Source organism: Chaetodon auriga, chromosome 5, assembly GCF_051107435.1.
Source record: "Chaetodon auriga isolate fChaAug3 chromosome 5, fChaAug3.hap1, whole genome shotgun sequence".
Classification (NCBI taxonomy): domain Eukaryota; kingdom Metazoa; phylum Chordata; class Actinopteri; order Chaetodontiformes; family Chaetodontidae; genus Chaetodon; species Chaetodon auriga.
In genome coordinates, this window is record NC_135078.1 from 17,388,989 (window position 1) to 17,416,780 (window position 27,792).

At 41.9% G+C, this 27,792-nt stretch overlaps 3 protein-coding genes across 6 annotated transcripts in view; 1 reads left to right on the top strand and 2 right to left on the bottom strand.

The window, feature by feature from the left end:
- Positions 1–479: 479 nt before the first annotated feature.
- On the bottom strand, positions 480–6,018 carry znf131 (zinc finger protein 131). Of its 2 annotated transcripts, none has more exons than XM_076731480.1 (9): positions 5,907–6,018; positions 4,784–4,931; positions 4,590–4,691; positions 3,835–3,979; positions 3,563–3,671; positions 3,194–3,385; positions 2,688–3,063; positions 2,418–2,548; positions 480–2,107 (listed from the first exon to the last, which is right to left on the bottom strand). In XM_076731480.1, the coding sequence occupies exons 2-9, from the start codon at positions 4,911–4,913 to the stop codon at positions 1,580–1,582; spliced, it is 1,713 nt and encodes a 570-aa protein (XP_076587595.1). In that variant the 5' UTR covers positions 4,914–4,931; positions 5,907–6,018; the 3' UTR covers positions 480–1,579. The 2 variants fall into 2 exon arrangements, with proteins under 2 accessions (XP_076587595.1, XP_076587596.1); XM_076731481.1 differs by lacking the exon at positions 5,907–6,018 and adding an exon at positions 5,674–5,798.
- Positions 6,019–8,727: 2,709 nt separating this feature from the next.
- On the top strand, positions 8,728–12,450 carry selenop (selenoprotein P). 2 transcript variants are annotated; one of them, XM_076730862.1, is made up of 5 exons: positions 8,728–8,858; positions 9,517–9,747; positions 10,098–10,310; positions 10,407–10,524; positions 10,611–12,450. In XM_076730862.1, exons 2-5 carry the CDS (start codon positions 9,545–9,547, stop codon positions 11,295–11,297), a joined length of 1,221 nt encoding a protein of 406 aa, XP_076586977.1. In that variant the 5' UTR covers positions 8,728–8,858; positions 9,517–9,544; the 3' UTR covers positions 11,298–12,450. The 2 variants fall into 2 exon arrangements, with proteins under 2 accessions (XP_076586977.1, XP_076586979.1); XM_076730864.1 differs by having other exon boundaries at positions 10,611–11,273.
- Positions 12,451–14,538: 2,088 nt separating this feature from the next.
- Positions 14,539–27,792, bottom strand: part of ghra (growth hormone receptor a) — a 30,302-nt gene continuing 17,048 nt past the window's right edge. For both annotated transcript variants that reach the window (XM_076731076.1, XM_076731075.1), the window contains exons 3-10: positions 23,915–24,044; positions 23,591–23,760; positions 22,709–22,887; positions 21,890–22,043; positions 21,620–21,710; positions 21,327–21,396; positions 20,039–20,274; positions 14,539–19,939 (exon numbers count right to left, since the gene is read on the bottom strand). In XM_076731076.1, coding sequence (XP_076587191.1) covers positions 19,171–19,939; positions 20,039–20,274; positions 21,327–21,396; positions 21,620–21,710; positions 21,890–22,043; positions 22,709–22,887; positions 23,591–23,760; positions 23,915–24,044 — 1,799 coding nt within the window. In that variant the 3' untranslated portion in view covers positions 14,539–19,170. The remainder of the gene's footprint in view (positions 19,940–20,038; positions 20,275–21,326; positions 21,397–21,619; positions 21,711–21,889; positions 22,044–22,708; positions 22,888–23,590; positions 23,761–23,914; positions 24,045–27,792) is intronic.

Below are 27,792 nucleotides of genomic sequence, written 5' to 3' on the forward strand. Positions count from 1 at the left end.
ACACAACCTTGACATAGTCACTTCAGTGAAAAGGGTCCGTTAGTGAACAGATGTCTGCTTACACATCCAACAGATACAGAGCAATTTTAGAACCAGAGTCATCTTCACTTTCCCCTCAGCTCTGGTATCCTGGTATAACTCCTAAGGAAATGTCTGTCTCCTTGGCTGAAAAATGCTCCTTTCCGTTTACCACATAGTAGCTAACTTTGAATGCATCGTTTGGTGTTGGGCACAGTGGCTTTATCAGAGCTTTTTCCCTAATAACAGCTACCTGCTGCTCAAAACAGTAAAGATAGGGCTGTAAAACCACTGCAGAGTGCAGCTACAAATACAAAAATACTGATTACAACAGCTTTAATTAGGGAAAAACAAAAACTCTAATATATAATAAACAACAGAATTTCTAAATGTATCTGTACCTTCACTAACTGGACTCAAAAATTAAGAGCTCAGTAGATGTATGCAAGACGCAAAGCCCATTTCTGGAAACCAATTTTATTCCATGTCTGAGTTTTTCCTACAAAAACACCAAAAGGCAATATGAAAAATTATCTCGAACAAATCTGTAGCACTGATGGAAATCAGTGGCATCAGCTGTTGAATGAGCTGCAACAAGAAGCTTTCATTCATTGTCACACTGTCTTGGCAAATGACCCAAACTAAAAGAGCATGATGTAAATTTGAGGTAAAATAAGACAAAACAAACAACCAAACATGAAAACTGATTGATGAAACACTGAAGAGAATACACAACATGATGGCAGACAGCTTTGAAATAAATACAGGATCATTAGCAGGAGATGATATATCTCCTCCATCACTCTGTCCATTAACTCAGAGTTCAAAGAGTGAGGGTGGTGGGAGCGGAGTCATTCAATGTGATGGCACACAGCAGGACATATTGAGGAGACATGCTTTCTCCTACATTCAGTGTTCTTCATGGAAACTAAGTTGTCAGCTACAGGATGATGCAGCAGCTCAGGACTGACAGAGCGTCCTGCAGGTCATCTGAGGGTATATTCACACATCTCGTTTGGAGCAGTTGTGTCAAAACCAGGAGTGTTTCCCCTCCAAAGAGCGATCTGCTGATCGTGAAATCTGTTCAGGAAGTGATGTTATAATAATAATAATATGTATCTATGCAACTCATCTGATAACCATGGAAGCACGTATGCATGTCAGCATGGATGTTCTCTGTTGATAAAACTGCTGAGCTGGTATCCTGCACAGCAATCCCACAGTAACAATCCCTGAATCATCCTTCAAGATGTCTCCTTTACATCCTGTCGTTACCCGTTAGTCATAATTCATAACATGCAGTCAAATTTCAGTGCAATAATACTAATAATGCTTATATAAATAATTTCTTTATGAACTCTTTGCGACACCAAAAACATAACCATCATCAGTTGGAATAACTTCACGTCTACTCCTCTTGGTTCGTTTGTAAAAAGTCAGTGTGAACAGGAACCAGAGCAGAGCTGAAATGCAACACGGTGTCACTGAAGCCCCTGAATCGAAACCACACAAACAAGCTACATGTGTGAATACACCCAAAGACACGGTCCTTCTCACATTCTCATACGACCACCGCTTGTTCTGCCTCCTCAACGTTCACCATTTCACCCTCCATCTCTACTTCCACTTGAGAGTTCACCACCTGCTGCCCGTCTACTTCAGTCGTGGTCACGTGCACCACCTGGATCTGCACGCCGGCCTGTTTTAACCTCTCCACATCTTCCTCACACATCTCTGTCACACCTCCGTCCTCTACCACTACAGTTGCAGTCTCCTCCATCTCCATCACATCCACAGGCTCCACTGTGACGTGCTCCACCTGGATTCCATCATCCAGCAGGACCGTTTCGGCTCCTTCTATGCTCTGTGTGGCGATGGCGAGGGCGGCGGCGGCGGCAGAGTCAGTGATGACCACTTCCTCACTTGACTTGTCGTCCTCGGTGGAATGGACGTGCTTGAGGTGGGCCTTTAGGTCTTTTGGGTGGGTGAACCACATGTCACACATGGTGCAGTGGTTGGGTTTGACTCCTGTGTGGCTCACGAGATGATCTTTGAACTGGTCCCAGCTGTTGAATACACTGCTGCAGACCTGATGAAGGAGGTGGAGGAGGAGAAAAAAAGAAAGCTAACGTAAAATCAGTGGAAACACAATCTCTCGTCACCACTTTGACGTTACAGTTCGTGCTGTGGCAATAACAATTCATTTTTACACTACATCTCCCAAGAAACCACCACAAACAAAGAACCTGTATGACAATACATCAGAAAAGCTGCTTTTCTGCATTAAGTGAATAAATACATTAATATAATGTGACAAAAAATATTTGTAGTCTTTTTCTACTGTTGACACTGCACTGGTGGGGGAGTGTTTGACGGCCATGATTCTGGACAAACTGTACCTGGCATTCATAGAGCTTCTTCCGTCCTTTCTTGGCTCCGGCCCCATTCTGACAGGCTGCCATATGGCACTTCAGTGTGCTGTTCCTCGCAAATCGCTCATGGCAATCTGGACACTCATAGGGTTTTTCACCTGCAGAGAGACATACAAAGTCGAGTTTGTGTGTCAGTGCAAGATGTGTAACGGCGAGACAATTATATCCAATTATCAAAGTAATAAGTTGAGTAATTTGAATATTGAGAAACTGAAAATAATTATTTTTCATTGTCACCTGTGTGTTTCCGCAAGTGCTCCTTAAAGTGGCCGAAGTGGTCAAAGTGTTTTTTACAGTATTCACAAACATGGACTTTTTTCTGGGGCTTCTGGTTTTGAGACAGTTCCTCTGCATCAAAGTGAAACGTGCTGATGTGCTGCTTCAAGGCACCCTCCCGCGTGTAGGCTTTACCGCAGTGGCTGCACACATGGGGTTTTTCCAGCAAGCCAAGGTGTGTTTTCAAATGCTGCTTGAGGTGGTAGTACAACTTGAAGCTTCGGTCACACTTGCTGCAGCGGAACATGTTGTCCACTTGTGAAATCTGAACCTCGACGACCTCGACATTCTCCAGCACCTTGGAGGCAGTCACTGTTTCCTCCTGATACACCACCTCCTGCCAAGCACAAACACAGGTCTTTCACGTCTAGAACTCCTGCTGTATACCCATATTTTGCCAATTCATAAACCAAAAAAACATGACACTCATCTTAAATGAAGACTTGTACAAATACAACTCAATATACCTCTTCTATTTCTCCCTTCTTAATGACCTGTAGTGTAGATTCCCCTTGCTGATACTTGCTGGTTATGTCAGCAAGAAGCGCCAAAGCAGAGTCATCTGACGCTGCCTGAGCATTCTTTGCTTCGTCCACCACCTCTTCCAGTCCAGTCTCCTCCACTTCAATGGCCTCTTCCCCTATTACCTCGATCTCCACCTGGAGAACATTGAAAACATTCAGCGTTGACAGTTAACTGTGTGGACAAAGTAAGGGTTGCTTATGTGTTAATAGTAGAAAAATGCAGGCAGTCAATGGAATTTCAGTTAATGTTACTGTCCACTGCTTTGCAAGGCAGTTTCTCTTTATGAGTGTGACCACCATGAACATACTGACCTGCTCCCCTTCCACTGAGGGTAGGGTTTCTGTGATCACATTAGATGTCTCAGCGATCTTTCTCTTTTTACCTTTGCTCTTTGCGGTTAGCGAGGGATTGTCATTCATCCTACAAGAAAAGATGAACTCTTATTGAGAGGGAGCAGTGTCTATGATGAAGAGTCATGAGACTTCCTTTCTATCTCATAAAACACTTCACGACTACAACTTTGTACATTTCAACATGGACACCAGCAGAGATAGGTGACAGGTCAACGGTGTGCAAGTCTCACTTATTGTTGAGCGCTTTGATTGCTTCCTGCATCTGGAGGTATTCAGCAGCCTTCCAGACATCGAAGGCCTCCTCTTGTCCAGCTACAGCTAGCGTTGCGGTGTAAGTGAACTCCATCAGCTGCCGAAAGGCTGTGTTACTCACTCCTGTCATAAGAGCATGACAGAGCAGCGGTGTGAGTGAAAGCTGTTCCATGTAACACAGTGACAAACACAGGAAAATATATCCGTAGCTGCAAATTTTTGGCTGGAATACAAAGCACATTTAGTATGTGGCACAGCAATTACTAGTAGACTTAAGATGTTTGGTAATACATACTGTTCTAATATACAATACCACATGTCTGATTGTTTTAAATGATGGACTTAAAATTATGATGAATAATGCAAGATTAATTTCTAATGCCATTTATTTTGACAAATAAATATTAAAATGCATTGACATTTTTTCAATCTGGGTCGTACTTTCATAGTTCTGGTCATAGTTCTCATCAGTTATGATTACATTTTACTCTGTCATTGCTAGCAGCTGGGGAATTTGATGATTCTTCCAGAGGTTGCAACAGCGTGGCAAGCAAGTAAATTTCAGAAGATGCATTCACACAATAAGACGTGGTCTAAACAAAACTTTTTTTAATCCAAATTTATTTAAACCAAGTAAAAACTATAGAAAAAGATCAGTTAACGGCTTTGTAAATCTCTATGTGCACGCATGTCTGACTACCTTCTTTCTAGTGTTGTCTGAAACACAGAATACCTTCTATCTCCACCAGTGGCTCCTGGGTGAAATCCTGGAAGAACTTATGGAAAAACTGGCTGCATGCTGCCAACACTGCTTTATGGGCTCTGAACTGGTGTCCTGTAAGACACAAGAGACATGGAAATAAGAAGCACTGCTTAGGAATTTCAGAAAACCATCATAAAGATGATCTACAATGTACGCCTACTTACCATCTACAATCAGGGTAATGTCTGTGAACTGGTCCAGCTGTCGTTGTTCATTAAGTTTGTCCATCATGACTTTGTAATGCGCTGGGTACTCATTGCCTCCATCGCCCTCAACCTCCACCTCAGCCGCCATGACTGACGTGATCCCTCTCTGCGTGGAAAACGGGAAAATGGACATACAAGTTTTAATATTGAGTCACTTTGCTTTATCTCGACTCCTGCTTCCAAATTTCGCCGCTGTTTTGATGCATATTAGAAACAAAAGGCAAGGTTTTGAGAATAGCTTAAACTAAAAACAATATAATCCAGACAGCAAAAAGACCACAAAACCTTATTTTTAAGTTAAATACGACAAATAAGACACAGCGAGACAACAGCTGCTCCTCCATACATATTCCCACGTTGCATTTGCACAAAAAATATGATGACTGCATGACTGAATTTGAATTTTAACAGCACAGCTGCAAAACCTACATCTGGCAAATGAAGGGTGGCTGCAATTAAGTTGTACTGTGGTGAAAGAAACTGAAATTATCTGTGGTGAAGCTAACACTGCTTGCACTGAACGAGGAAGTCAAGGTGAGGGCCCATGAGAAGCACATCACTGCTAAACCCGAGTAGACGTTACATTTGGCAGAAACTCTGTCAGGAAAAAAGAGGTGTACAAACAATGAAAACACACCCCGCTAAATTTTCCTGACGTGCCACACGAGAGGACGGGCATATGATTCAACGAATGACCAGACACATGGTTGTTCATTCGGCTAACGTCAACAGCTTTGCTAGTCCAGCTACATGTTAGCTTAACTTGCAAACATTCAATCCTACCTTGCACAAGGCAACAAAATCAGTTATTTATCACACCTAATAAATGTAATCAAAGCCCAACTTACCGGGACTAGATGCACATGTATAATCGTTTCGATACAGTAATACGAAGGAAATAAACATGTTACAACCCCAGAGTGTGACAGGTAACGGGCCTCTTAGCACACTCGCCATTTCGCGTTTGACTATCAACATTACGTCATCAAACCGCGCATTAAAATACACTTTTTCCTGACAGATTTCACGATTTTAAACGCCCTGGGTCAAAATACACGTTAAAAACCATCGGTATACGTACGTTAACTTTGGTTATGTTGCTTCAGAAAGTTGTTTTGCGATAATTTTTCCCTCGACGCATGTACGACTGTTCTACTCTGGTTGCTCTAAAAAGGGCGGTCGTTCAACCCTCGGGCCTCGGATTCCCAGAAGCCCTTGCAAAGTCGACGACGCCGGGAGTGTTGCTTAGTGACAGCGGTGAGTAACGAGTGTTTACATGTTCTTCTTACTACATCATATAACTGCTTTGAGTCAGGCAGACTAACTGTTATCTAAACGGACAAAAGTGTATTCAGATTCAACTTACATCACATTATCATATGCAACTATGTATTTAATAGTGAAAAGATTTCCAATGCTTCCTCCCTGTCAAAATAAAACCTGTGTTCATAGGACTGTAGGCCGAGTTTAATAATGTGACAGGCCTCACTAATGCACAAAATTATATTCATTTCAAGTAATGTATAATGTAAGCCACAGTGTATCATTGTTACTGGTGAGCTGAGGTCTTTACCTAAATGAAGGGAGCAATATCAGACTATTGAAAGACCACATATTACAGGAAAAGTCCTGCATTCAAATATTACCTAAGAAGAGGCCAAAACGTTTACTTAAAGTCTCAACAGGCTTCATCCATCTTTACACAAGGTTGAAGTCTGAAGAGATAAGATAAGATGAGATATACAGCCATAATAAAATAAATTAAAAGCTTAAAAATCTATGCATGTGGAATAAATGGAGGTTCAAAGTGCAAAAGATGATGAAAACGCAGGTCAGTGGTTACAATGTCCAAAATTACAAAGTAATGACAAAACTGCACATAAAGGTGCCTGTGTGTTACATTATAACATGGTGCATTATAACATGATATAATGTTATTATATAATGTAATATGTGATATAACAAGAAATAATGAGAAAAGAAGTTGGCTAAGATATTTTGCCACCTGTATCTCCTTTTAGTGTTAGTCATTTGGTTAAGTTTAGTGTGGATGAATATTATGAACTCAGATCTCTTGAAACTTACTGATATGCATTCTTATAAGCAGGTTAGTGTGCCCTGATAAAGAGCATTATGTCATATGCTGTAAATGAGTAACCCTGTAATAAGCTTGACCTGGCAGGGCACTCTAAGTAACATATCAAGCTCAGCTGTATCAGCTAACAGCCACGCCACAGTCACATCTCACTGCAAAGAGCAGGTGGTGTTTAGACACTGATAACCTGCATTTATCCTTCACACTGATGCATGTTTCTGCTGCAACTGCTACACCACAGCCTCCACATGTTTCTGTTCTGCTCCGTTTGTAGGCTATGAGTCCTTGTAGATCTTCAATTTTAACTTAGTTTCTACTTTATTATTATTTGCAGTGCTCCCTCCATGTTGGTATGTATGAAATGCTGCTTGTATTCCCAAATGTTAAAGCATATACTCTACCATCAGTTTTATAAACTGTATTTATTGTGGATATACATAGTCCTAGTATTTCTCAAGTGCAATACAAGACATGACATTAGTAGTTTTTCACATTAACTATTTTTTTAATCTATACAAATGTACATATACATGGTTGTTTTTCTATTCTGTATCCTGTATACTTTTAATTTTGACCCCTTTATGCCACTGTGCTTGCTCTTTGTAATGCTTGCTGGCTGTAACGCCTCAAATTCAATGAAGTCTTGTCTTATCTTACCTTATCTTATCTTATCTTATCAAGTCAACTAACTTTGCTACAGTGTATTGCTCCTGATATCTGGGCAAGCAGTAGGAGATTAACTTTTCCACTTGTCTTCACTTCTTTGTCAAATATTAAATTGCATGAGTGACTACTGAGATATACTGGACACAGTGTAGGATCACATTTGATACTGGCAAACCCAAGCCAACAACATTACAAAATACAGCCTAAAAATCAGCACAGAGAAAAACAAACAGTTGTAACAACAAGCTGCAAATATTGCAGGGCCATTGTATTAGCTTGTCTGATATTGTGCATGTCTTACATTTATTGTACAATTACTGCTCAGCATAGTTTTTGATAATAACTTATATTCACATTTCCAACTCTGTGTGTTTAAATGCACTTAATTCCTTGTTAAAGTGTCACTGACATTTACTGGGCTAGTTAAAACTAGCCTTTGACCTTATCTCATAATGGTGCTTTCACTACCCCGAACTGCATGGCCTGTATTTGCAGACAGACTGGACTTTGATTTTTTTTTCATTCTCCCCTGTTCATGGCTGAGCTGAATTCCTCTTTTCTAATTAGTTACATATTTTTTGGCCTGTCCTGAACTATGAGAGTATCATTTACTCACTTATGATCTCCCATGTTCAGCACTGTACAATACTCTGGTTAGATTTCTCTTCTTTTACTGTCTGTGTGTATCAAACTGCAGGAAACTTCCTGAAGAATGCTTAAACTAACCCCCTTGTGTATGCTGCTCCTCTCTAGCTGGGCCTTGTAGAAACATGCTGGACACTGACCAGAGTCCCGCCCTCTGTCCTTTTACACTTCCCTTCTCTGCACTGAAAGTAAAAAACAAAATTGCACAATGTTCCTCGATGCTCTTGGAGACTTATAATACAACTTTATAATATAGTTTACATATTGTAAAAGCTTTCTTTTTGAATTAATCTTCAGTCTTACATATCTTGCAGCTGTAATAAAGAGCTAACTTCTTCTCCTCTCACTATTCTCTTGAAGGAATTTGTCAAACTGCCAGTTGCTATGAAACATTTACCGTTAAAAAGTTTTTGTATCTTGTCAGCAGGCGGAAACATGCACTGGTTAACTGCAGAAAAGTGTAGACATCAGCATACAGCTGGGACTGAACTTTGTCCTCCATCCAGAGAGAAAAACAACAGGCAGAGTATAAAAGGGGGGAGCAGGGAAGGAAGAGACTTGTTTTTGTTCAAGGAGTTGCAGCAACGCAGAGCCGAGCAGAGAGAAGGCAGCTTTTTTAAACAAAGGGTAAGAGAGAGAAATCATTACATTTTTAAATGCCCACAAAGCAAAAAGAATTTAAAAGTGTTTCCTTTTACAGCTGTAGTAAATAAAAGGGTAAATGCTAAGACACAGTAACTAAGGATAGTTTGCAATGTAGTACATTTGAATCTATCTTAAATGCAAATGTTTTCATTATAAATGCATTGTATCAGTGTATCCCACTTCAACCAGTCACTGAGCTGTTTGTCCATTATTTAAGCTTTCTGCCAGTAAGGCATATGGTGATACATTGCAGAAATTTTAGACTTTTTGCTTTCGACAGTCAAACATGCTTCCTATTCGACGATATGCTGTTTCTTTACTTTGTATGCATGAGCTTAAATTTGTATAGAAACAACATGAGCACATGAGATGAGATCTAAGAACTTCAAATAAACTGCTTTGTTTGCTCAGTTAGCTGCACATTCTCACTTTTATAACTATCCACTCCAGCAAGCGCTTGAGTAAAAAGCAGCAACACTTTGGGAGGAAATTCAGGATGATCTGGAAAATCTAAAACTCATAACACTTCTCTGGCCTTTTGTACAGTCCTAATATCTGATGTTCCTTCCCCACTCTGTCCCCTCTGCACTCTTCCCCAATTTCCCCTTCTTCCTCACCCCATCTCCTTCCTCTCCAGCAGATTGGGGCAGTGAGGAGGCACTGCAGGGATGTGGGCGTGCCTCAGCCTGCTCATCACTCTCTGCCTGCTCCACGGGGGCGGTGCAGAGAGTGATGGGGGTGGGCCTCGCTGTCAGCTGCCGCCATCCTGGAAGATAGGGGAGGTGGATCCAATGAAGGAGGCAATGGGCAAGGTGACAGTGGTGGCCCTTTTCCAGGCCAGCTGATTGTTCTGCTTGGTGCAGGCTTCCAGGTATGTGTGTAAACCAGTATGACCTCTTGCTATGCACTTCTGTCCATTCAAGAAAAAACATGACATTAGATTGCATCACCCTAGGAGACATTGACACTGCGTGGTTAGTCAAGCAGTGTCACAAAAATAAAATAAAAATATTAGATATTTATCAGTGTCATTTAAATTTTATGGCACACTCTGCAAGGCTTGCCAAGTTGGCAGCAAGGTATAGCAAGCTTGGACTGGTCCTTCCTATGCAGCTGTCAAAGAAGTGCATCCTGTTCGTACTTGTTTCTTAAGCAGACTACCCAGCAAAACTGGTTATTTGGCAACAGTTTTTTAAACTCATGGTGTCTGATTTTTCTCAGAATGGACGGCCTGCGCCAGAAGCTGGAGGGTGAGGGTCTGAAGGATGTGGTGTACATGGTCATTAACCACCAGGGGGAGCAATCACAGCGTCTGCACACCATGCTGGCACAGAGACTGTCAGAGAACATTACGCTGTACAAACAGGATGAGCAACAGCTTGATGTCTGGCAGACTCTAAGTGGAGAGAAAGATGACTTTCTCATCTATGACAGGTCAGTAGAGAACAGGACATTTACATTTTACATGGGAAATCGAATGTTTTTTGCGCTTTTGTTACTCACCATGCATTTCTATCCCTTTGTGATCAGGTGCGGCCGTCTCACCAGCCACATTTCACTTCCATACACCATCATTGGACAAGGCCACGTGGAGAGTGCGATCAAAGATACCTACTGCAAACGCATCTGTGGCGAGTGCACACATGAGGTATAGACCACACATTACTTCAAGAAAACAAATGAGCTCATACAATGAAATCTATTTTGGTTCTGATTCCATTTATTTCTCCACAGAGTGCTGAGATCCCAGAGGAGTGCAAAGAGAAACCACCTGCACAGCCTGATACACACATAATCCCACCTGCAGAGGAGGACACTGGACATGGTCACCATCATGGACATCACCATGGTCATCACCACCAAGGGGATAATCATGGTTCTCACCATGGTTCTCATGGCTTTGGCCATGGCCATGATCACCACCATGGTCATCACCATAGAAATCACAATGGCCATGGCAGTGACCATGGGCACAGTCAAAGTCATCCAGATGTTAGACAGCACGGGCATGGCCAAGGTGGTAGTGCATTTCAAGGGCAAGATCATTTAGATTTAAGTCAGGTGCAGCAAGCAGTTCACATGCAGCAGGAGGCTCACGGAGCCCCTGTGAGGCCTTGAGTACCAGAGAAGGCAAGGTGAAAGTCAAAGCACAGCTGACAGTGGACAGCAGGCTCTGACAATGAAGCCTCTCCTAAGGCCAGCTGATGCTGACACTGACGCAGGCTGTTTGGCGATGCAGGGAGTGAGCAGCCGGTCGGTCTCTGACGCTGTGATGAGGCGCTACCCGCCTCCTGACAGTGACACGGACTGATAGGCGATGCAGCCAATAATGTTAGGGAGACCTGACAGTGACGCTTGCCTCCTGCTGACTGACAGCAGCCTCAGCCAGCCAGATGAGTCTGACCCCAAGGTGAAAGCTGAGTATGAGAGCAGCTGTAAGCTGGCTCTGATATCAGCCAGAGACACCAGGGGCCAAGTGCTCTTTTTACCAACAAGTATTACCCTGAGAGAGGGCAGGGCAATCCCTGACAGCATGGGATATATTAAGAGGTCCGACATCACACTGATAAAGACAAAATGAGGAAGATAAACAACCAACGACAACATGAATTGGCAGCTTGTTAACTTGACTCATTTGGCACAGATATCCAAGTAATTTGATGAAGAACATATGTCGCATTTCACCTGCCTCAGCATGTCTGTCAGTGGGTTGCTCTCGTTCTCTCTCAGGAGTCTATGTGGTTGTCATGTTCATGAACTTCCTCCTCCACTTTGCTCTCTCCATCCTTTATGAAAGCAGGCGCAGAAACTATGATCTAGTGGTGTCTGTTTGAAGTCAGGCAGGAGAGGGAGGAGAGGGTTGTCCAGGAGCATGACAAACACTTTCAAAGGTATCAAAGGATATTTGAGGGAACATCAAAAACGAGATAGAATCTGCAAATACTACCACAAACTAGAGATTCAGGATGAATGAGAGAAGATTCTGTGAGGTTAATACCAGAAATCAGTGTCTGGGGAAACCACAAAGCACAGGTCCGTTACTGGGGAAGAAAGTTAAAAAAGCTATGGAAAGCAAACCTTAAGAAATGTATGCCAGTGATGTGTTTGTCTGCAGGGCATGCTATTGATCATTGATCTTGAGCACATTTAACAGCAGTAACTGCCACAAATGAGTTTCTTCTTTTGTTTTGCACTGGTTGATAAAGTCCACAAGCTTAGACATATATCAGGTGTGTCTTTTACCGCAAACATGCACATTTTAAATGTACTTGGCATTCCTGTATATGCTTTTCTTTGCATTTTCTGGACTTGCTATATAGATTGCAAATTGCACACATTCATACAAGTCTTGCTTACAAAAAAAAAAATCACACAAGGCTCTATTGTTTAGGAAAAATCAGAGGGAAAAAGAGAGCGATAAATGAAGGGTTGTTGGAATACACTCTGTACTTAATGATGGCTTCTGTGGGAAGATAACAGTCACCCTGAAAGCCTGATGCTCACGCACAGAACTGTATTGTGTTCAGTTTGTCAAACATGCATAGTGAGAGTTGAATAAAGATGGTTGAGTTGCTTTTTTAGTTTTTTTTTTTGTGTGTGTGTTCTTGTCAAAGTCAAAACAGAAAAGTTGACAGTGAATGTATATATTTAAGCAGACTGACTCAAATGTGCTGTGTAAGAGGCATCATGGGGTCTGCCTGGGATTGTATGTCTCAGGGGAGAGACTCTTGGCAGTACTTAACAGCTCGCCTGCACGTGCCTGAGAGGTTAGACGCATGTGACTTCAACAAAGCAGAGGGATCGTATTACCCACAATTGCCTACTTGTACATTTACGATCTTCATAAGAGTCTGCAGTATGCCATTAAAATCCAGCAATACACAGATCTTACATCTTAATGTCCCTTAAGTAGATAAAATATTTTTCAGTAATAAATTTTGGAGCACATCTATGTGAAGGGTGCTGCTAAGCGTGCCGGTGTTTTGCCCAATATTTGTCAGCAGATGGCGTTGAAGGTCTGCACAATGAAACACCACCACTGTCTCAACAGCTGATTGGTGACTTCACTGATGGAGCCTGTCCTCCCTACTGACCTCATACAGGCTCACCACATTCTTTGACAGCTCCACCCAAATGAGCTTTGAACAGAGTGCCTCTTCACTCCAAATCATTAATTAAAGTGGCTTTTAAATTCAGATGAATTGCTCGAGTGTGCAGGTCTTTCTCCTTTCTTCTCTGTCACACATATGCAAACACGTGCAATTTCAGTAGCACTGGTTCAAGCTATCCTGATTTTATCTGCACATGGGCAACATGGCACATGTCCAGTGTTAGCTTGAAATATTTTCAGGAGTACTCTGTAGAGCACAAAAGAGAGCTCTGATCAGTTAAAAAAAAAATGCTTTCAGTTTAGTTGAACTCATTTAAAATGGAAAAAAATAAATAAATGAAAAACCCATCATGTTTGGTTAGCTGTGGTTTTCCGTATTTTGGTTCCTAAACTACAGTTTGTGATTTATATACACATTGTCAACTGATATACTTGTTTCATCTGTTTTCTGGCATTAGCAATACTGATGATAGAACAACAAACACAAGAAGAAAGTAGCTTGCATCATATTTCAATAAAATCTCTCCATTTGGTTTGCTGTTTGTGACGTATTTAGAGTGGATGCATGTAGCTTTAACAAATGCAAAACCAAGAGAAGTATCTTAAGCCCATTTTTCGGTGCTAACACTTACATAATGATGTCAACACATGGCTCAAAACCAACGAAACAGTCCTCAAGACTCAAAGTGCATCACCCTCTGCTCAGTGTAATGTATCTGAATTGCCTGTCGGACTGTGTGTCTGAAAAGGTCAACAAGCAACCGGAGGTAATAAATGAGGCCGAGGTGGACTGCTTGTGTGGGCGTAATTGGGCTGAAGATCCAATACAGGGGAACAGTGACTTATGGGTAATTACCTGCAATGTCCTGAGACGAAGAGCTGTGAGTGGCTGTCTCTCTGATTCAATCAGCCCCACACAGAGCAGTGCAATACACAGCCTCTGTCTTAATTGTCCGATATGCTTTCCCCACGATGCACAACTCTTTCTGCAGCCGCTTCCTCTCCACTTACTCCAGCAGCGCCAGAGAGAGAGAGAGGGAGAGAGAAGCACACACTTGTGAACTCATTCACACACACAAAGTGTCTCTGTGTTGCTCACAAACAAGTGCCCACACGATTCCTATTTTTCCCTCTCTCGTAGACACACATAGACAGAATCCATTTGCATTTGAACTCTCCCTCAGTGGGCTGTACATTTTGTTCATTAACATCCTTTTCTGTCACTGAGTGCTGATCTGTGCTGACCTTTACTGCGCAGTGTGCCGCTTGTGTACTTTTAATGAAACAGTTGGTAGTGTGTTTTGTGAACAGTCTGGCGAATTGTATTTAAAATTGAATTGAAATTCTAATCAGTGACATGATCTTGATAACTCAGTGAAATCTAATTTGTTTAATTGACTGTTGCATTTCCAACACTAACATTATGCTTTTCATTTAGTTTGGAAGGAGGCTTTGAAAACATGGCCATTCTTTGGAAAGCATAAAGAACAATTAAAAACACACCAGTTAAATGTTTTATTTTATTTTTGTGGGCAGCCGCTGACAAAAAACCTGGACAAGATGATTGAGATGCTGTATATACATTTATTGTGTAACTTGTTGAAAGCTTATTGATCACACATACAACACCAGAAAGGCTCAGCTGGTAAGAGAACAATACCAAATCATTAAAGATCAACACAGTTCTTGGCCTTAAGTAAAACAGCAGCCAACAGACGAGAACAGCGACTCCAAGGACAAGAAGGTCTGAAAATGTGATTGAGGCACGAAAAAATGTAGCAAAGGCATATCAATTAATGAAGCCAATGCAAACTGATAAATTATGTTGTTGAGTCTTTCTTCACTTTCAACCACAATGCAGCTGTTTCTAATTCTGACTTTTTTTTTTTTTTTTTGGTTATAAGCCTGGATGACACATGTCAGAGAATAACAGTGCACACATTACTCCTGCTGCCCCGTCTACTGATGGTGATCTGAGGGCTCTAAGACAAATAAATAACAGGTGAACAGAAATATAGAGCGGAGCCACTGAACTTAGTCCAAAAAAAAAAAAAAAAAAAAGGAAAACAGGGTGTATACGCTGTACTCAAGACAAGAATTAAACTACTTTATTTCCCCAACAAGCTGAAAAAATGTCTGGATGAACGCTCTTTCTTTGAGTTACAACCAGCGCAAATTCCAGCACTCAAGATTACTTCCAGGCTTAACAGAACGACAAAAACTACCCTTGAACTGACGCAAAACCACGAAGCTGGAGGCCAGAATACATCATTATAAAACACTGTAGCCCCTTCAAATGCACTTTTCTAGAATGAAATGGTAAAATCACATGGTGGGAGAAATGTAAGAGTGGAAAGTTACAGTAGAACCGTCTCACCCTGCTAAATATTTTGATAAAATATCTATCTTGTCTATCCATAAATCTTAAAGCAAACATTAAATACTCCATTACAGTACATCATTCTATCAGTCTGGTAGTGTAAAATATGTCCTATAAACATTAACTCTGTAGAACACAACCGAAGCTTATTGATAGTGAAAGATCCTCATTGTCTGGTTATTGAGTTGGATAAAAACATAATGCTGTTTTATAATAAATTCATAGACTTGATTTAGTCCAAAATACAAAATCTGACTACTATTTCAAACATCAGATATATATGTGTGTGTACAAAGTGCTTGCTCTAAAGTGTCTGTAACATTTATAAGCTTGGAATAACAGTTGCAAACTTTCACACTACATTAAGAATGAGCTCATTGCGAACAGGAAAAAAAAAAAAAATGCAGACACAATGTCGTAAACACCTGTACAGTAGGCTTGAACAAAAAAAAAAGCACCTCCCAATTCCTCTTCCTTGCTGTGACCTTTAAAAACACTTTCAGTGATTTAACTGTTTTTTTTTTTTGCAACTTTTCCTCAATATCACAACTGCACCGCATATTCCAGTTTGCACACATTCACGATCACCACAGTACAACTGAATCAGAATCTTAACAGCGCTTTTACCATAATCTGATCTTCCTTCATGTACACAGAGAGCCTTCTGGGGATCTTTGGACGGGCATAAACACTGTGAATGTCAGATGAGCGTCACGAGTTGAATGCACTGCAGCTTGACTTTGTGGCAAAACTGTCCTATTGCTGCTTCTGATAACTGAACCAAATCATACCTTCCCATTTCTCACAGACAACAAAACATTTTCAGATATCAGGAGCATCTAATCTGCATTTACATTTAGAGAGTCGTGATAGTCTTGAATGACCTCTTCCCACCACAGTAAGGCTGAATGCAGGAAAAAATACATGTACCGAGCAGCAATACATTGTGATTAGTAACATTAATGACATAAAAATATACTATACTTGTAATCTTACAGCACTAGTAAATATATTAAGACATTTCTGCAACAGCATCGACTTGCTGGTATCATCAGCACCAGGCAACAACAACAGAACACTGAGAAAAGAGAGAGAGAGACAAAAAGAGAGAAATGGCACATATTTATCATATTCACATTTTCAAAAATTGTCATTGTATGGCTCTTGCTTTGTCTCTCTTCATTATGGGATTGTCTGATACAAAACATCTTTTCTATCAAAGTGATTCATCTGCTTATCTCAAGGATGATTCCCAAATAACATTATTCAAAGGCAGGATGTGTTTCTTAAGCATTTTAAAGCATGTTTTGTTTATGGTGTGATGTGACTATTCAGAGGCTGCGCTGATGGTGTTCAATGGGAATGCTTCTGACTCATTCATGAACTCGTTGAAATGAAAATTCATTGTGTTGTATCACGAAACCACGCATATCGCACAACCTCTATTGACCTATGCTTAGATAGCTTCTTGTATGCAGTATATGCTATGCTGCTGTGTGTCACAGGCATATTGTCAAAGGCTTTATGATAGAAATGAACGCAGAGGAGCATAAAACCTTTACAAAAGTGCTCCTGTGCTATCCTCTCACCCACACAGGCTATTATTACACAGATTACTGATTATTACAAGATTACACTGTCAGTGAACCAAGGGCAAGCTTACACTACAAGCTAATGTGACTATATCACTGATAAAGCAACATATTCAGCTTATATAATGTCCTTAATTTCTTTATTCTAATTAAAGTATGGGGGCAAAGTAACTGGAAATCCATGCCTAATTATACACATATTGCCCATTGTATCTCGCATTTATCTATGCATTTGTTGCTCTATCAAACCAGAAATCAAGGGCTTTCAGGGTTTACCATGATTAACGTTTTTGGATTGGAAATTGTGGTCAGTTTTACGAGCATGGCTGGAAATGTGCAAATTACGGTTTAAAATTTGCAGTTAGTTTTCAGCTCATAATTTTTATGACTATGTCAGGAAGGCAAAAATGAAATATATCAGTTAAGGCAAATGTTCTTGATGTAGTGTGTGTGTACGCATGCATGTTATTGTGTTAGTGCATGTGCAGGTTTTTAGTTGTTACTCTATGCACAGAGAGGCTTTACACCAGTTCACCGATACACAGCAATGCAAAAATGCATGAATCCTAATTACGGCATATACTTTAGCACAGAAATGGCAAGCCAATAACACTATCATAGGCACAGGTTGTTAACACGGTTTACTTGTCGGATAATAAGTATAAAATGGTAGCTAATTACAGCTATTACATACTTTCACAGTCTTTCAACTGGTTCCAGTTGCTGCCCCTGCAATAACAAAGCAACATGAGAAGAATACAAGTCCCGAGTTGAAAGTTTACCCATTAAAATTTCAGTTTAAGTGACAGGTTATGAGTGAGTGCTCGTTGGAGAGGTGAGACTCGGCTGCTCTTACAAGATGAAATGAAATATCTGGTTTCTTTGAACGGTTGGGCGTGTGTCCTTTCCCTTCTACCATATAACAATATCAGTGTGCCCTTGAACAAGGCACTTGGTGATGCTCTGTGTACTACACTACACTGTAAGTACTGAGCGTCTCTATGAAGATGTGAATGAATCTGAATAAATCCTTCCTCCTACAAGAACTGCCGATAAGCGTTGTGACATGTTCTCAGGACGTGTGTCGGAGTAAAACGAAAATAACTCAGGTTAAAAGAATATTCTGTGCTGGGACATGTAGAATCAGTCTGAAATATTCGATGCATTCGAGGAATTAGTTTATGATAAAAAGTTGCAATTTCCCTTTTATTCGTCACTTCTACTTCAATTAGTGTTTTCCTTCAATTCCAAGAATGCATTTAAAATTCCCTCCAGGAAGGAAAGAGATATAATAACATTAATAAGTGTTGAGAGGTTGATGGTATTTTGTCCCAATTATGCTTGTCTGTGTGCATTTATACTGTATGTTTTTTTCAGTTGTTGAAAGAATTTCTTTCATCTAGAGGAAAAATAAAATTATTGACATCATATAATCTAGATTTGGCTACTTATTCATGAAAATATGAACAGTATTTAACAAAATGAAACCAGGAATGCAAGGTAAAACTGCATAGTTGTGTTTTCAACTGCATCTTATTGTGGATTCTTTCCTTTCGCTAATGCCTTTTCGTATAAAAATATATCTCTAGTGAAGTACTAATAAGGTGATGTGATGAGATAAGAAATTTAATAATATAAAAGAAGCCACGATTGAGTGGCAAAACACCTTTGCCAGCAAGAGGAATCAACAACAGCAATTACTTCTCAGGTGTGACATACATGGCTAGAATGTGCTTGTCTCCTCTCAGTCAATCATACACTGACATCTCTGGGTGAGATTAAGACTTCAACAATGTCATTGCTGTGAAAAGAATCAGCCAGAGGTGTAATGTGATCCAAGGCAGTTTGGCAGTGAGCCAACACTTTTGACTCATTACAATCTCAGTCAGCCTATCATCTGTGTGTGTCTTATGCATGGATGTTAACAAATAGAGCAAACTGTGCATTTGGTTTGTGATGTTTACATTTGGCTGCCTCTGCATCAAATTTATTGATGGGGCAGATGTCCAAGAGTCCAGAAAACAGCTTGCAGCTTTTCGCGTCACCCTTTCAGCTCCCTCTGAAAACAAACCACCTGTACACGCTCATTCACACTGTGTGCTGCAAGTTATTTGGTTTCCAGCAGGAATCAGGTAGAAACAGGTTTTCGTGACTGCAGGGGACTTCCTGGTCAATCAACCTCACATCTAAGGGCCTAACGGCAATGTCATTTCACGGTGAGAGGTTCCCCAGCAGGTCTGGGGTGATGTACCCTACAGGCATAGCAGGTAGGGCCTTGAGGGGGTGCTGGGGCAGGCACGGAGGGGGAGACTGGCGAGAAGGCGGGTTGAGGAGCAGACTGTGTTGACTGTCCACCTCCTGTACCACTGTGTAGTCTGCAACAGGGGCAAATAACTGGGACTGGGGAGAGTCAGGAAGAATGTAGGGTGACTGATTATCCTCTGCTGTGGCTGCAGGTTTGGTCTCCACTGGCTGAGGGTGTATGGTTTGATACCCTCCATCAGGCATGGGGGAGCAAGGGGGAGTGCTGATCTGCCGGGCGTTGCTCTCCGTGGTGTAGCCACTTCCTTCAGGATCCACCACCAGCAGCTGAAACTGCAGCTCCTTCTGCTTCTTTTCCTCAGTGTCCTCGCTGCCTTTGGGCTCTTTTACGTTCTTTTGTGTTTCTTCCTCTGTGGCTGTGGTGCTCTCCTGGATTCTGAGTTGCTGGCCAGGAGACAGCACCACACCCCCGGAGGGCATCACATTGCTGACCTGGGCATAGAAGTCTGTGTTGATCCAAGTCTGGGGTCCTCTAGTTTGGGTTTGGACGAGGGGCCTCTCGTCTCTCTCTGGGACTGGGGATCTTTCCTCAAGATCGAAGGCGGCTTCTTCGTCCTCGGGTTGGCCTGGCAGCAGGGTGGCCATCAGCATGAGGGTGTCTTGGTTGGGCAGATCTGGGTCATAACAGCTTGCCCGACCTGAATCATTATCTGGGAAGCTGGGGGGAAAGGGAAACAGGTGGAAACAGGAAAAGAATGTGGAGTCATATTTGTGGCAGCATAAAAACATTGCCTTTACATGGGAATCTGTGCAGTACCTGATAGCATTGGAGCACCCAATGTTAATGTGGTGGCTGACAGGTTGGGGCAGACCCAGGAGCCTCTGGGTGTCTGAGCCCGGGTTGTCCTCTTTCTCTGCAGCATCTGCATCCTCAGCATCCACCTCAATGAACTCCACCCATGGCTCGTCTTGGTAGAAATCTGGTGCGTAAGTCGATAGGCCACCCATACCTCCACCACTCAGGATAAAATTCAGCTCATCCAGCTTGCCCTTCTGCATGTGCACAAATGTGTATGTTGTAAGCGTGTAGCAGTCAGGATGCAGAAAGGAACACCATCATCATCAGTCCTACCTTTTCCCATTCTCTACACAGCATTGGGACTAATGCGTAAATTGCAGCCGCAAACCCAACACGCTTTGTGCTTCACATTTGTCTGAGCGTGAAACAGCAGCATTATTATTCTATTTATTTCTACCAGGACTTTTTCCCCCGAGGTCTGGGGGTAAGGTTGTTTTGTAAAGAGCAAACAGGCTGCCTGTAAAATGCATCCCACATCATCTGGCACCCAGAACACAACCAAGACCCTCCTCACATCTTATTATCCCTCAGCTTTCCCCCTGTCCTTGTTTACTTATACAAAACAAGAGTGCCTGTTTGCTTTCAAATTATTTGTGGGCATTTTTGCTTTTATTTGATAGTTGACACAAATGATAAACAGGCTGTGATTGTGAGGGGGACAGTGGGTGATGTGATGATTACATAGCCTGCAGTGCCTCTGCCAACTGAGCCTCATGGACGCCCAGCAGTGTCTGTTTTTAATCAAAATTACAATAGAAATGTCATAAAAAAAAACTGTGGTTACACAACACTTTATATAATAACTTTACCGGATCAACAATGCTCATTACCATGTGTTGGCTGTGGTGAATTACTGATGTTTACAATTTCAATACACACTATACAATAACATATACTATAAATCTACTGCATATATTAGAGTCTGGATATAATATATATATATATATAATCTGGGAATATAAATCCCATGAAAGTGATTTATTAAAGAGTTTTAACTACTAAGGTATGTACTACGTGGTATATTTGACAGCTGAAGAATAAACTTGGCTGCTCTCTCTGGTGTATCGATGTAATGGTGACACTGAGACATCTTTGGAAATGTCATTTCTTGTTATACATCGGCGAACATGCACATCGATAACAACGCATCTGTGACAAGCTAAGACCAGGTAAGCCAAAGTATAGGTCAGGCTCTCGAAAGATAGATCACAGTGAAGGCAGGATAACGACACAGAGAGAAATGTACCTTAAACAGCTCTGGATCGATGCCTTTAATTTTGGGTGCAGGAACCGGCGGCAACAGAATCATCATTAATCTGCAACAGCAGGGCAGAGAGGATCAAGATAATACGTTCACAGTTGACAGTATTTGTGTGTGTGTGTGTGTGTGTGTGTGTGTGTGTGTGTGTGTGTGTGTGTGTGCTGCACTACACAATCTTGTCTCACTGTAAATACCATCCTTAATTCAGTGGAGGCTGAAAATGTTTTTTGGACACTGCTGTTAAGCATGCATGAAAGAGCAAGGGAGTCTGTTCCTACCTGTGCTGCTGAGAGACAACAATTAGCATGATGAGTATGAGGATGCCCACGACCCCAAAAACAAGAACCAGCGTGAGTAAGAAAGTAGACTCTGAAAAACAACACGAAACAGAACCCATTATCATCATAACCATCGCTGTCATCACTACTACAATGTTACCATTTGTTAAAGATGGGGCATCCTGTCTGTCTGACCTAAAGCAGCCATATTTATTTACTGCATCTAACCAAAAGACTGACTGCTCCACCCATGACCCACCATCACCTTACCCTTGCTGGGAATCTCAGTCACTTGAATGAAGATGGAGTCGCTGAACTCTCCGAACTTTGTGAAGGCCTGCATCCTGCAGCGGATGTGCACTTCATACTCTCTTCCTATGTTCAGACCGTAGATTGTCTGCTGGGTGTGTGGCTGCATCTCCAACTGAAATACAGAAACACATAGGAAAGAGAGAGAGAGAGAGAACATGAAAACACAGAGAAGAATTTAAAAATGAAGTGATTTTGCTGTGTCTTATTCATCAGAAAGGATTCAGCTTTTGTTTATCCTGACAGAAACAAGTAAAACTGACAGGGTGTCAAGAGGTTTATTTTTGGTACCTGTAACCTGTGACTTTCAAAAGGTGCCATTGTTGAGACGTTTCAGATACATTAGATGAAGAACGCACTGTTAGTGGAGGCCTTGAAAACTGTTTCCAAGGCTGCATATGTCAGACTGGCTAGCCGGTAATGAATATGAGCCTGTTCAAGGTCCCATGGCCTCTGACCTACAGATCCCTCCCTTCACTTCCTTCAGAGAGGCAGTGTTTTCCCAGAGGGCCTTGCTCTGGCTTCCACTGCCTTGCCAACAAAGCTACGCTGCATTTTAGCCACAAGAACCCAGGGGGGGAGGGGGAAGGAAACACGACACTGTGCCTGTATGACCTGACTACAATTTACTTTAAAGAGGGTGCATGAGTGTTTGCGTTTGTGTGAGCTTGCACGTGTGCAGGGAGGCATTTTAAGGCGTGTTTACATGTGTCAGAACAAGCAACCATGTGTGCACATTAAAGCAAAGGAGGAAGACACAGAATTAGAGAGACGACTTACTGCTTCCCAGTTTGTGGTATTTCTCTCTCTGTACTGGATCTCATACTCAATGCGCATCCAGCCTGCCTCGACGTCTGCAGAGGGCGGGGGCTCCCAGTTGACCATGACATCATAACTTAGCCCAGAAGGACTTATATTTAGCAGGGTCCAGTTTAGAGACACTGGTGGGTCAGGACGTACTGCCAGGAAAAGGGCAAAAGTTCAGTTTGAACAGAAAGAAAACATTTAGAGCAGACCTATAGGTTGCCTATACTGTTCGTTTGTTTATGTGCGAGCATGATGTGATAATGTGCACCAATAGCATCTCTACTCTACCTCATACTGTGAGTGTAGTGGCAAAGAGGACGACATGCAAATATTATTGATAAAAACATGCTGATAATGGATCTGCACACATGAGGAGAGCTGACAAATAAAGGTTTCTTCATGGAAGAGATATCTGCAAATACATGACATTGCCATGTGACAACACAGTACTTCAGCATTTTCTACAGTCCTGGTTAGATAAAGACCGAAAGACCAAGACCAGACATCAAAACATTTAGCGTGTAAATACTGTGTATCTGACACTTGCTGTGATATTGAGCATGTGACATTTACTGGTCTGGCAGATTACAGCACCAAGTGCCATTTCTCAGACCCCTTCAGTGCAGGTGATGTATTGTACTTTCCACAATGCACACGATTGTCTCTGAATAAATTTACTCAGCAATTACTGAAAATCCTCTATAATCAGTCCAGCTATTTCTTCATGATTAGGAAACAATTGTGTCAGAATGTGCTTCACAATGTCAAGTACACTGGAACTGTAATGTACAATTCCCCTAATTCATCAGACATAAAGCAAAAATCAGGATATATACAGAACTGTTTGTTACTAACCGATATTTTCCACAGTGAAACAGTCATCCTCATTGAAATAGGTGACGTTGTTTTGGCCGCGGAGCTGCATGCAGTAGGGGATCCAAACGGATGTGTGGTTTACGTCGAAGAAGCACTCCCTGTTCGAATGGATATACTCTGGACACTCTTTCCATTCACTGGTGGGCGAGCTGAAGGAGGGAAATAATGAAGGGAGAAAGCAAAGGAGAAGAAGCAAAGGAAGAATGGAAGGTTGCAGCATTTTTAACTGGGACTCACACATGCACACACACATGCAACACAGTTACTTGAGCTTCTCCTGGTAAAGTAGGCTATCACACTCACTCTTTCTTAAGGTAGAAGACTCTGAGTGCTCCAGGGGAGGACAGGTTGTGGAAGTTGCCTGGACTCCACCAACATCGGAATGTCTCCTGGTCCCTCGATACACACTCTGTGAAATGAGGTTCAAGGGGAGCTGAAAAGACAATGAGAAAGACAAAGAAAGGTAGTGATCAGAAACAGAACACACAGAAGAACCTGGTTCGTATTAGGCTGATTAATCATCTTTGTTTAACTCTATAAACTCTGTGGGGGTTTGGATTTATCAGTGCAACAATACTAATAACTCCTTATTATCCCCACTCCTTAAAGCATGACTTCGGCTAATCGACACAAACAACAGTCCCTTCTTCACAGTAGATCCAAGAGAGATAGCTGCAAGCCAGCCTAAACCAGTGCTTCAAGGTCTCACCTTGGAACACACATTTTCCCATCGTCAGTAAGTTGCAAACCTGTTTTGTAGAAATCAAACCAAGCAAATTCAGCAAAAAATGGCTAGTAAACACATCCAGTGTCATCCAGACCTTACACATGCACACACACGGAGCGATTTTGTCAAACCATTCAAAAACAGTGGCGCAACCCTGCATAGACACGTTCTGTGCTCGAACACATCAGCAAGATACAAGTCAGGTGACCCAGATCTTGTCGTCAAACAGCTCAGAATAAGGCCAGCAGTTCTCTGAGTAGGCAGAAACTTCGCCGAAAGTGTGACAGCATGCTCAGAGGTCTTTGCACAGCTTTGTAAAACACCGGCTGTTTACCGGAGTTGGTTACCATTTTGATGACATCTTTCAACGTTTCATCAGGCATTGGCACCATACTTGATTGCCAACCAGCTCTATGGCACATTTGGTGCCCCCTCAAGAACTCTCCACCACCCTGAATGCCACCGGGCATGTCTTCAATGAAAAACCTTGGGTGTCAGCTTATGTAAATTGATCCAGCATCACTCTGACCATGTCCAATGCCAGCAAGTAAGATAAGCTATTGTATAGGGTTTCTGGGCCTTTTCAAGCTACGTGGTAAAATGCCTGAAGTGCCCGTTCTTGTTTGGAACATGACTACGTCAACACTTTTGTGATGTCCTCTGCTCCTGGAGTCATTTTTGATGGTACTAGTCCAGTTTGTGTTTGAATGAGGGATGTTTCTATTCTAAATAACACTCAGTTTTTATGGTTTCATGCTCTCTTTGCGAGCATATGTGCTAGCACTACATATCACACACTGGGGTTCCGGTTCCTACTTATCATCAGTGAACCTAACCTTCCCATAAGCTTAGCCTGTCACTTTTCAATCAAATGTTGCCGTTACCATTGCAACTGCTAGCCAACTGCACATCTTTCACACATGTCTGTCAAACTAAAAATCTGACATTAGATAGCTAAGTATTTAAATGGATTTTTTTTTGGACCACACACCCAGTGACCCTTTCAGACAGCATGACATTTGCAGTATCTCACCAACACAAGCTGGCAAATGTGTCAGTGTACATTGCATACATGGCATCCCATAGGCTATTTTCAGTATTCACAGAGGTTGTGACCTACCTGTAGCTGCCAGCTGCCATGAGAGAAACACACAAACCTGATGAAAGCCATATAATATGTAGCAGGTGTAATACCGTCTGCTGGCAGGAGACGAGGATAATTTTCAGTCTGCAGCTTATGTAAATCTAAAATTGACTTCTGCTACCTGTGAACCTGTGACGCACATGTGAGAAGGAAAAGTGCTTATTGAAAGACGGAATTATGTTGAATCACATTTCACTCACCATGCCTTTATAACATTTAGATCTATCCACACACGCGCGTTTCATGCCATTTCTCCTCTGCCCCACCCTCAGGCCCTGACTCAGCCCTTTCCACCTCTCCCTCGGCACCCTGTCAGTCCTCATCACCAATCCCCCGCCAACTCCCTCCACTGTCAGAGGCCAGTTTCTCATCCAGCTGAGAGTCCCAGGGTTTGGTGCAACCATAAATAAGCAACTGAAGGTATCATTGATTTCTGCTCTAGCGGCTCTCCTCCAGCTCTGGCTGCAGCATAAATCACACACAGACCCGGAGCATAAACATGCTTCACAACACAAGGCAAGGAATTAAAGACAGACTCTGCAATACTCTGCAAATGCAGCAAGACACAGTCATAAGATGAGTTTAGAAACATGAAACAGAATTATCTCCACATAGACTCAATGAATGCTGTTGAACCTTATTGAAAAATGATGAAATACTTCAGTAGTATATACAGCATGTTCATGTATACAACATTTGTGCACACATCTGGCCAGCATGCATCCCTAGTTATCATAAACATACTTCCAACCCTGACAAAAAACCCTCCCTCACAAACAATCCCAACCCCATGCAGACTAGACTGCAAATATTCCTTTAATCATACAGAATATGCACCATTACTTTGATTACTCTGCTTACTCTCTATTTGATGCCAGTGTAACCTCATAATTCATTGCATTCCTACACCACTGTGCCCCTAGCTCTCAACCGTTCCTCCCCCTTTCCCACCTTCCCCCCCTTCATCTTGTGCACAGTGTCGTGGTTCCCAGAGCTTTGCTATTTCAACTTGGCCGCCCTCCCCCATCCAACAAATTCCAGCTGCCACCATCAAAGACCTTTGTGCAGACACTGGATGCAAAGGAGAGCTTAAAATTACAGCAGGACAGATTATATAAGAAGTGAATAAGTCCTCAGAAATGCTTTCGGTTAAAAATGCGTGTATGTCTTGAAGCCTGATGATCCTGACAAATTAATCACGTTTTTGTTTTTTGCTGCAAATATGCAATTAATTACATCTTAAGACGTTTGAATGTCATGTCACAGCTTTGTTCTATTCTGGGTGGAGAAGACTCAAATGCACACAGGCAATGTTTTGACAGTTAACCTCTCCATAAAGAATGGCGCTCTGCTAGTAAAGGTCAGAGGGCATTTTTCAAAAAGCTGTTTGCATTTCTGAACGCGGCTCTGGATGGTAGTTGAATCTGAAGTGTGTCAGAGGTGAAAGGGTGCGCAGCAACACCTGCAGAGTCTCAAATTCTCACCTTATATCTCAGACATCTTTTCTTACTCTTCTTTTCGATATCATAGGCTTCATTCTATTAACTGCAGTCAAAAAACAAACATAGTTTTCTGTGTCTTTTTCAGAAGATAAAAATAGCAAATGGAACTGTAGCTGGGGCTCACAAACCAGGGAGCAACGTCTTGACAGAAAGGTGTTGATTACCTTCCATGCATAGGCTGGTAATGTTGTTGCAGCGCCTTATTTCTTCTTTTCCACACATACTATTACATTGTATGACCAGCTTAACTGATGGGAAGCTAAATCCTGCCTGTACCTGCCAGCTGCCATAAACTGATCAGCAGTTGAGAGCCTTCGAATGGAAGAAGAAACTTAATTCTATGTGTGTGTGTGTATGTGTGTGTGTGTGTGTATGCGTTTATGTGTGCACCTTCATCCTAGCTGTCCATATGTATCTGTTGGTCCTTGTGGACTGTGTGTGCAGCTGAGACTGATAAACGGCTCTTAGCTTCATCCTGTCTTCATCAGTCCATACAGAGGAGCTAGGAAACCACTTATCCACCTCGATGTCAGCTTTAGCCATTAGGATTTAAAATCCACTAAGAACCCTAAATAAAGCACTCTTCCCCCAGCTCTTGCACCAGCTGGTAAACAGCACTAAACAGGCGGTGAGAAAGGTGCGACTGGGCTTTATCAGGTACTGTATTGCGAAATGCTCGAATGTCATGAGGAGCGTGCAGGAAATGAGGCTATGACGCGATGAATTACCACCTTTTCCAGCTCATTTGCAGATTTAAGTTAGTGCAGAGGTTAATAACGCTTGAAAAGGCTGTTACAGGGGGAGAGAA